Consider the following 10,388-nt stretch of genomic DNA (forward strand, 5'->3'; position numbering starts at 1 on the left):
ATTGTAAAGCGCTTTGGGTGTACAGCAATACACAATAAAGTGCTATATAAATGCATCATTCATTCATTCATTCATTCATCCATCGTCCACCCATCCATCCAACCATCCATCCATCATTTGTTCTATCGTTCCTTCCATCCATCCATTCAATTTTCCCTTCTTTTTTGTTCTCAAAGCAATCCTTTTATAAGCCAACATTCTGTGTTTATGACAAATTTTGCTTGTATTGTAAAGTAGAACTTTTCAATTCATTTTAATCTGCTTAAAATAAACTCAAGCTGCAGTTTCTCTTTTCTACCTCAGTACAAATTCAATTCAAACTCAGGAATTGAACTGGAGTTTGAAAGCCATTCTCAATGAATGATGCACCCTCGTGCTCTGGTGTGAGAATCTTTAGTGAGTTTCAACAAATTAGTGCTCAGGTATAAACTGCCGTAGAGAAATAGACGGAGAGATTTTCAGCTTTATTCTGCTAGCGTCCACATCTTGAGATCAGGATGATGATGATATGTGGAGTGATTGATCCTGAACTGTTTGTTATGGAAATCTCTGTGTGTGTGTGTGTTGAAGCCAGAGGAAGCATATGTCTGTATCTCAGGGCTGATTATATATTTATTGTATCGTTCTATAAACGGTTCCACTGCAGTGAAGCTTGAACTCTAGCCAGGACGGTTCCTGCAGGATTGTGCTGTGCTCAAACTCTCTCGTCGCAGGAGGGAGAGATCAGCAGCTGCTGCTTCACTCAGACCTTCAGTGTTTGTGCTGTAATGGGTTTGTTACTCTGTGGGGCAAAATCATTAAACAGTCATGCTACTTTTGCATGTTATTTCAGCATAAAAATGTACACCTTATTCTCAAACCACCCACATTTCTGTTTAATCTGTGTCATGCATATTTAAATCCCTCATTTCTATGTAAATCAGAGTTACATGGATTGTGCCTTATTTACTAAAGTCAGCGGATTTGACTTTGTGCTGTTCCAGCGGTTAAGGGGTTATGCAGTGGTTTATGGTTAGTACAGTGGTTAGTATTTACTCAGAGTGTGGTTTATGGTTAGTACAGTGGTTAGTATTTACTCAGAGTGTGGGTTATGGTTAGTACAGTGGTTAGTATTTACTGCAGTGTTAAGTGTAGTATGTTGTTCAGTATCTCTAACTCCTTTTAAAATCACTGTTATTGAAGCAGGACAATATGAAACTAGAACCCTAATCTGTTTTATTTTGACTATTATTTATATATTATTTTATATGTGTATAGTATTTATTGATATCTTGGAATTAGCTTTTATTTTTATATTTTCAGGTTTCATTTTAGTTTTAGTAACTTCTTGTGCTTTTGTAATTTTTATTAGCTTTTATATTTAACAATTTTGTTGTAGCTTTCAAATTTTTCTTTAAAAAAATGTCTTTAGTTTTTATTAAGTTATATTTCATCTTTTTTTTTTCTGTTAATGTTTATTTTATTTCAAGTAACAAAGATGTTTACAATTTTTTTTAGTAATTTTAGTACTTCAACTAGTACTTCAGTTAGTTGCCAAGGCAACATTTACAATTTAACATTTTCATTTCATTTCAACTTGATGTACAGTACTAAAACTGAAAAAAAAAAAAGTATAAAAACTATATGGACAACATGAACAACCTAATAAATATGACAAAAACACACAACAAAATTACTAAAACTTTATTTAAATATTTAAAAAAAAAATTAATTCAAAATATTTGTAAAAACTTTAATAGGATCTCAATGAGACTTAACGGTGAAAAGTTTTTTACGTGCAAGTTTTTCATCTAATATTTATATTTTATTTTATTTCAGCTTTATTTAAATTAACAAAAAAAATATTACAGGCTTTTGGAGGTGAAGAGAATTGGAAATTTACTTATTTACAAGGTTGCCATATAGAGACCTCTAAAAGATGCACGTGTGTGTGTGTAGATGTGAACACCTGAAACATGAAAGCAAAACTGTATGGTATACAAGTATGTGTGCATCTGCTGGATGATTGTGCAAAGGGCCGGGTCACAGTTCTGTGATCGCCATAGAAACAAGGAAGTTTCAGAGTGATGAGATGGAGTACAGAAGTGTACAATCTCTCTCTCTCTCACACACACACACACACACACACACACACGGCCCAATCTTGCAGCACACTGCATTATTTAAGCAGAACTCTCCATCTCTGCATAATACATCTATACAGCTGGGACTGAGGCGAGGAAACACACACATGCATTTTTGTAAACATACACACACTTCTTCATAATGAACTTTCCGTTCACACCCGAAATTCTCTATTGCCTTCATCAGAGCGTGTGAACAAGCAGAACAAGCAGTGTGTGAATTCGATATCTCTGTCCTGTTACGTAACGGGCCGCGGGCTCTGATGAGCATAAGCTTTGCAGCATCCTGTGAAATAAGTTTGCTGAAGTACTAAAATGACTCAAATTAAAACTGAAAGAAAAAATAAATAAAGCTGGAAATGTATATTATGTAAAAAAACAAAAATGAAAACAAATGTTTTGTAATTTTTATTAGTTAAAAAAAAAAATTATATTAATGTGTTTTATTTACATAACAAAATTGCTAAAACTTAAATACATTAAAGCTAAATATAAATATTCAGAAAAAAACTAATAAAAATGACAAAAAAACAACAAAATTTCTAACACTCAAACTTAAATTAAAATAAAAATGTTTTTTTAGTTGTCTATATTTTTTTATACATTTTCATTTCATTTTTTATACATTTGTATTTTATTGTTATTTTAGTTAAACTAAATGAAAATGAGATGTTGAAACTATCTAAAATAAAATAAGTTTGTTTTTTTACATTTGATTTTGTTTCAGTTCATGTTTATTTTCAAATAACAAAAATGTTTTTGTTTTTACTTTAACTATAATAACCCTGCTTTCATTTATTTAAGCTTTTTTTTAATTTTAGTACTTCAACTTCAAACTTATTTCAGTTAGTTGCCAAGGCAGCATTTCTAATTGTCATTTAGTTTAATTTGATATACTAAAAAAACAAACGAAAGCAGAAATACAAATGAATAAATCTGTGCAGACAACAAAACAGCCTGATAAATATGACAAAAACACACAACAAAACTTTTTATTTTTCTTTACATAAAATTGCTAAAACTTAAATAAAAATACGTTAAAGCTAAATAGGAAAATTTATAAAAGAAATATTAAACACTAATAAAAATGGCAAAAGAGCATAACAGAATTACTCAAACTTAAATACAAAAACTGAAATGATAAAAAATGTATAAAAGCTAAATAAAACATTTGGAAACTATACTAGTATATAAATAATACTAAAACAACACTACAGAATGTTGTGTGGATGCTCAGGGTCACTCGCGCAGGGATACATTCTCTGTTGCTAGGTGTTGTGGGATTTTTCAGCTGTTTTCTGGTCCAGCAGGTGAAAACGGTGCATCTGGTCACTTAAATAACATGATTTGAGCAATCCTTCATGTCTGGAGGACAAACGCTGCAGGAGTTACACGCTGAAATATAATGCTTTCTCCTAGCAAATGTAGATTCATTGCATATTCTAGAATACTTGTTCAAGAATTCCTCCATAGCAACCAAATCCTAATAAACGAACAGCCTCTCTCCCTCTCCTCGAGCGATGTGATGTGATGAGATCTAGTGTGTGTCTGTGTGTGTGTCTGTCTGTGTGTGTGTGTGTGTGTGTGTTTGAAACATACGACATTAAAATCCGATATGCTTTGTTGTTTTTCTTGAAAACCATGTAAACATATTCATGCGAGTGCGTCTTCATGGCAGCACAAAAACGTCGGGCTTATTGCATTAATATTAATTCCCTACCAATAAATTGAATTTGTAATATGATATGCATATTTGCTTTTCAATTTCAGCGCTTCACTTTTTTCTGTGTGTGTGTTTCAGGTGATGGAGCTCAAAGGTCAGATGCTTCACCTCCCAGAATCCAACTCCATCATGTTTCTGGGCTCGCCGCGTGTTGATAGGCTGGAGGAGCTCATGGGGCGGGGCTTACATCTGTCTGACATCCCTATTCATGACGCCACACGTGATGTCATTCTGGTGGGTGTGTCAATGAAACATCATTAAGCTTTCAATGAGTTTACCGTAAACAGCATAGCGTTTGGCTAATGTTTGGCTCATATGATGCTGCTAAAAAGAACATTATGTTGTGTATTTGGTGTAATGAAATGTGTTTATCCAGTTTAAGGTTATTACTTATTGAACATTGGTGTATTTAATAGATATTGCTATTGTTGTTGTTTTGGCTTTATATCATACTTTATATCAAAAGCCACCTCTCGTCACTTATTTCTTTATTATGAGAAGGATATTTCTGGTTCTGGATGTCAGTGTTGTTGTTGTAAACTACACTGAAAAAAAATCGGTGAAACAACTTTCACGTAGAAATTGCTACTAAATTTTACAATTCATTTCAAAGAAACAGTAAGCAACACACTAAATTAAATGCGAAATTTGGAAGTAGAAAGGCTGAAATAGTATTTTCTTGTAAAACATATTTTCTTCCAAAGCATGCTCCAATATATTTTATTTACAACTTTGAAAAATAATTTTTTAAAGTGTAAAACTACAATTAAAATTGTATTTGATAATTGTAATAAAGCTGAAATAAAATTAGAAAAAAATTATTAGATAAAAATCTTTAACTTAAAAATTGCTTTGTCAAAGAAATAAAGTAAAATAAGTTGAAGTACTAAAATGACTAAAAATAAAAATAAATAAAAAGAAAAGAAAGCTTATTATAAATATAAAAAAATAACGTTTTAATGTTTAGTTTTTGTTTTTATATTTGTATTTAACTTTAATATATTTTATTTGCTAAATTGCAAAATTACTAAAATTAAAACTGAAATATAAAATAAATTAAACCTATATTTCTATTTAGCTTTAATGTATTTTATATTTCAGCTTTAATTTTAGAAATGTACTTATGTTTTTTCATATTATACATTTTTATTTATATAACAAAATTACTAGAACTTAAACTGAAATTATAAAAAAATGTTTCGTCATTTAATTAGTTAATTTTTTTAATATTTATATCTAGCTTTAATATAGTTTTATTTACTTAACAGAATTACTAAAACTAAAAGTGAAATAAAAATAAATTAAAGCTAAATATAAATGTTTTAAAAAATCATAAAAAGAGCATAACAAAAGAAAAGAGCATAACAAAATCACTAAAACCTAAGCTAAAATTTAAATGCAAACTGAAAATATGAAAATAAATGCTAATTAAAATATTAATAAGTACTCTAATAGTATATAAATAATACTAAAATAACACTACTGGACGTTACCTGCCATAATTCTTATCCAATCATTTCTGTAGGTTGGAGAACAGGCCAAAGCTCAGGACGGACTGAAGAAGCGCATGGATAAACTCAAAGCCACCCTGGAGAAAACCCATCAGGCTTTAGAGGAGGAGAAGCGCAGAACAGTCGACCTGCTCTACTCCATTTTTCCCGGCGATGTGGCTCAGAGACTGTGGCAGGGCCTTCCGGTTCAAGCCAAGAAGTTTGATGACGTCACCATGCTGTTCTCTGACATCGTGGGCTTCACGGCCGTGTGCGCGCAGTGCACACCAATGCAGGTCATCAGCATGCTGAACGAGCTCTACACGCGCTTTGACTACCAGTGCGGAATACTGGACGTCTATAAGGTACGTCTGTCTCTTTTATCACACTCCATCCATAACTTTAATCAAGACCATCTTAGCAACCACCCTGAAACACTAGTATCCTCCTAGCAACCACCCAGGACACCCTAGCAACCACATAGCAGCCAACTTCCTAGAAACCACCTTGAACATCTAAGCCAAAACATAGAAATCACCTAGTAGCACCTTACCAACTGCATAGAAACCACCTAGTAACATCTTAGCAACTGCACTGCAACACTCTATCAACTGCATAGCCACCCAGAACATGCTAGCAATCACATAGAAACCAACTTTCTAGAAACCACCCTGAACGCTTTAGAAACCACATAGTAACACCTTAGCAACTACACATAAACCACATAGCAACCTCCTAGAACACCATAGCATAGAAACCACCTAGTAACACCTTAACAACTGCACAGAAACCACCTAGAAATCTCCTAGAACACCCTATCATAGAAACCACCTAGACACACCGTAGCAACTGCATAGCAACATCCTAAAAACTGAATAGTAACCTCCTAGAAAACACCCTAGCAAACAAATAGAAACCACCTAGTAACACCTTAGCAACTACATAGCAACACCTTAGCAACTGAATAGTAACCTCTTAGAAACCACCCTGAACACCCTAGCAAACACATAGAAACCACCTAGTAACACCGTAGCAACTGCATAGCAACCTCCTAAAAACTGAATAGTAACCTCCTAGAAAACACCCTAGCAAACAAATAGAAACCACCTAGTAACACCTTAGCAACTACATAGTAACACCTTAGCAACTGAATAGTAACCTCCTAGAAAACACCCTGAACACCCTAGCAAACACATAGAAACCACCAAGTAACACCTTACCAATGAAAATATAACCTGTTTTGCCAGATGGATTTAAACCGTCTGTCTGTTAGCTTTTGTTCGTCGTGCCCTGCCCGGTTTAATGTTTCTCGCAGCGAGACACACGTGTGTGGGGTTGTGTTAACAGCTCCATCGACAGCACTGGACTCACTGTAGCGACGGAGTGAGAGCGTGGAATCTGGTCGCCAGGGAGACGGCGGAACACTCCAAGTGCTTGCAGCTAATTGATTGTTAGATTGTTGCTGTTTTCTCCCATTTAGAGGGAGTCAACGAGCGAATGGCTGCGTCTGAGAGGCTCGTGTGTGTTATGTGTGTGTGTTTAGAAGCGTCTCTAAGCATGTTGTGTCACGTCTATATAGTAACAAATGCAGCAATGATTGTGCTTGTTTATTTAAACTGAATGATTTTGGAATATGATTCTGCAAATGATCTGTAAATGAAAAGTGTGTGTGTGTGTGAACTAAAACCACAAAAAAAATTTAATTGAAACAAAATAAACATTCATTGAATTAAAATATAAAAACTTATTTTATTTCAGCTACACTGAAAAAAATTGGTGTAGGGTTTACTGTGAAAGAATTTCCACTCAGACATTGCTAGTAAACTTCACAAATAATAGAACACATTTTTACATTAAATTTAAATACTAACATAACTAAAACTAAATAAATAAAAACTAATTAATAAAAATGAGTAAAAAAGATATAGACATTAAAAAAAAAAAAAAACTAATAAAAATTACAATAACAAATTTTTTTTAAATAAAATGAAAATATGAAAATAAAATCTACTTCAAAATAACTAAAACTAAATAAATTAAAATTAAGTAATAAAAATGATGCATACAAATTACATAGACATATAAAAATTAAAGCTAATAAAAATGATAAACATTAAAATTAAAGTGAAAACAGGAAATATAAAAACTACATTTAATTAAACATAAAATAACTAAACTAAATAATATAAACAAATAAAACTATATAGACATATTAAAAAGTAGTAAAAATGACGGACAACAAAATGACTAAACCTTTAAAATTACATTATTCCTAAGAGATGCTGTTGTAGTCTAGTCTGTTGTGTGATTGACAGCACTGTCAGCGTGACAACAAGGCCATGAATAATATCAGGGTCGTTGCCGTGGGCGACCATGCATCATCATTAAATGTGAGTGTGTGTATATTTGTGGACTCTCCGTGACATGAGAGCGGCAATAATAAGATGCCCTTTCCATAACATCGCTGTTTATGAGCGGTTCGGTTCAGATCACGTAATAGGCCTCTGTGTGTGTGATCACCACCTCTGTGCTACTTACAGCTGTGTGTGTGATTCTCATGTCGAAAGCCACGATTAAGTCACTAAAGGGATATTTCACCCAAAAATGAAAAATTGCTGAACATTTACTCATCCTCAAGTCATCCAACATGTAGATGAGTTTGTTTCTTCATCAGATTTGGAGAAATTGTTCACCAATGGATGCTCTGCAGTGAATGGGTGCCGTCACAGGGTTCCCACGCTTCTTGAAAGTACTTGAAAGTACTTGAATTTCAGACATATGGATTCAAGGCCTGGAAAGTACTTGAAAACAAACATAGGTCCTTGAAAGTGCTTGAATTAAATTTGAAATAAATTTAGTTTATGGCGCTATTTCAAAAATTGTCCTATATGTTCTGTCAAAGAAGAAACGGCACTAATGATTGGGGGTGGAGATCGGGTAACGCGAAAAAAAACTTAGCGTGTGTGTTGATGATGCCTAGAGCCCTGAGGGGGACAGTTTTCTTAAGTCTGCTCCCTCTGAATTTCTGACCATTACCGCCCGCTCCCACAATGTGTGTGTCCCGCTCCCGCGAACATTCTAATATTGTATAAACAGGGATTAAAGTTTTCTGTCGCTACGACGGATTTCCGTCAATTGGAAAAAATGAGGGGAGAAGAAACACGTAGCGCATTGTTGTTGTTGTACCAGAAATCACCCCCGCCACGGCTGCAGCTTCTCACTTACAACATAACGCCGCTCGCATCATTCACAGTCGGGTTATTAGCAGAGAACACAGAGCAGGACTTGAATTTCGGCGCGGGATTGCGGCTATTAATAATAATTCTACTCATTCCTGCAGGTTCCGCGCTTATAACGTGATGACAGATGACGGAATTTATCATTTGCACGTGCTTTTGAGTCTTGAGTAGTAACCTCCTAGAAACCACCCTGAACACCCAAGCAAACACATAGAAACCACCTAGTAACACCTTAGCAACTGCATAGCAACCTCCTAGAAACAACCCTATAACCAAACTTAATAAACCAACTTCCCAAAAACCACTCCAAACACCTTAGCAACTACATAGAAACCACCTAGCAACACTTTAGCAACTAAAACACTGAAAACACCTTAGCAGCTACATAGAACCCACCCAGTAACACCTTAGCAACCGCATAACAACACCATATTTTAGATTAAGTCTATTTTAGGTATTAGTATTTTTGCTTTGGTGAAATATGACCGTGACATGTTCTTGACTTGTTTAAATTTACAGCACTATTCCGCGCTTATAACGTGATGACAGATGACGGAATTTATCATTTGCACGTGCTTTTGAGTCTTGAGGATTCACTCGCGCGCTCTCATTTTCTGTGCGCTCACAGATCGCGATAAGGAGAGTGACATCTTTTAATAATTATTAAGGGAGTTTGCAAATGTGATATTGATTTAATACAAAGTGAGTGTATGCCAATAAATTGTCATTATAAATGGCGGCCCTCCATTACAGCAAATAAAAGTGTGTGTGTGTGTGTGTGTGTTTGTGTGTGTGTGCGAACTGCTGATGCCAGCTCTGATACACACATACAGACACTCTCAAGGTTTGTGTTTTCTGTAGCCTGTATGTAAATGCGGTCTGCTGTTGTGATTCCTGTGCTGGCATCAGTGCGTCTCCAGAGAGAGACAGATTCATATTCATGTGTCTCTCACCTGCTTTGTGTTAAGAGTTATTCATCAGAGAGCGTTTATATTCTGACAGCAGTTGCCTGTGAGCGTCAAGAGGCTGATGTGTGTGTGTGTGTGTGTGTGTGACAGGGTAAATCTCACAAAGATACATCTGGGTCGCATTTCACCCCAAAATCAAAAGAAAGAAATATATATTTTGCATAAAACATGATGATATAATGATATCATCAGATATTTTAAAAATAAGGTAGGTATATGGCATTCTGGATGGATGCTTACAGGCAGAAGAGCCCTAAAAGACAGTAAACCCTCTCTTCTCCACAGATTGAGACTATCGGTGATGCGTACTGCGTGGCAGGCGGGCTTCACAGAGCGTTTATATTCTGACAGCAGCTGCCTGTGAGCGTCAAGAGGCTGATGTGTGTGTGTGTGTGTGTGTGTGTGTGTGTGTGACAGGGTAAATCTCACAAAGATACATCTGGGTCGCATTTCACCCCAAAATCAAAAGAAAGAAATATATATTTTGCATAAAACATGATGATATAATGATATCATCAGATATTTTAAAAATAAGGTGTTAATATGGCATTCTGGATGGATGCTTACAGGCAGAAGAGCCCTAAAAGACAGTAAACCCTCTCTTCTCCACAGATTGAGACTATCGGTGATGCGTACTGCGTGGCAGGCGGGCTTCACAGGAAGATTGACAGCCACGCTAAGCCAATCGCGCTCATGGCCCTGAAGATGATCGAGCTGTCAGAAGAAGTGCTGACGCCCGATGGGAAGCCGATCAAGGTGAATTAGAGGTTATATTTGGAACCAGTGTAATATAATAGCATACAATTTTTAGTTTCCAGTCGGACTTGTAACCCGAAGGTTGCGGG

The 10,388-nt window shown here is 35.1% G+C and overlaps 1 protein-coding gene across 1 annotated transcript in view; it reads left to right on the forward strand.

Annotated features, from left to right (window-relative positions):
- The window catches only part of LOC107725744 (guanylate cyclase soluble subunit alpha-2-like), a gene marked incomplete at its 5' end in the record, with an annotated part of 23,684 nt that extends 13,348 nt beyond the window's left edge, over positions 1-10,336 (forward strand). Inside the window, 3 exons of the mRNA XM_016535129.1 lie at positions 3,925-4,080; positions 5,372-5,701; positions 10,156-10,336. Coding sequence (XP_016390615.1) covers positions 3,925-4,080; positions 5,372-5,701; positions 10,156-10,308 — 639 coding nt within the window. The remainder of the gene's footprint in view (positions 1-3,924; positions 4,081-5,371; positions 5,702-10,155) is intronic.
- Positions 10,337-10,388: the final 52 nt, after the last annotated feature.

This window comes from Sinocyclocheilus rhinocerous, unplaced genomic scaffold, assembly GCF_001515625.1.
Source record: "Sinocyclocheilus rhinocerous isolate Xijiao unplaced genomic scaffold, SAMN03320098_v1.1 scaffold215, whole genome shotgun sequence".
Lineage (NCBI taxonomy): Eukaryota > Metazoa > Chordata > Actinopteri > Cypriniformes > Cyprinidae > Sinocyclocheilus > Sinocyclocheilus rhinocerous.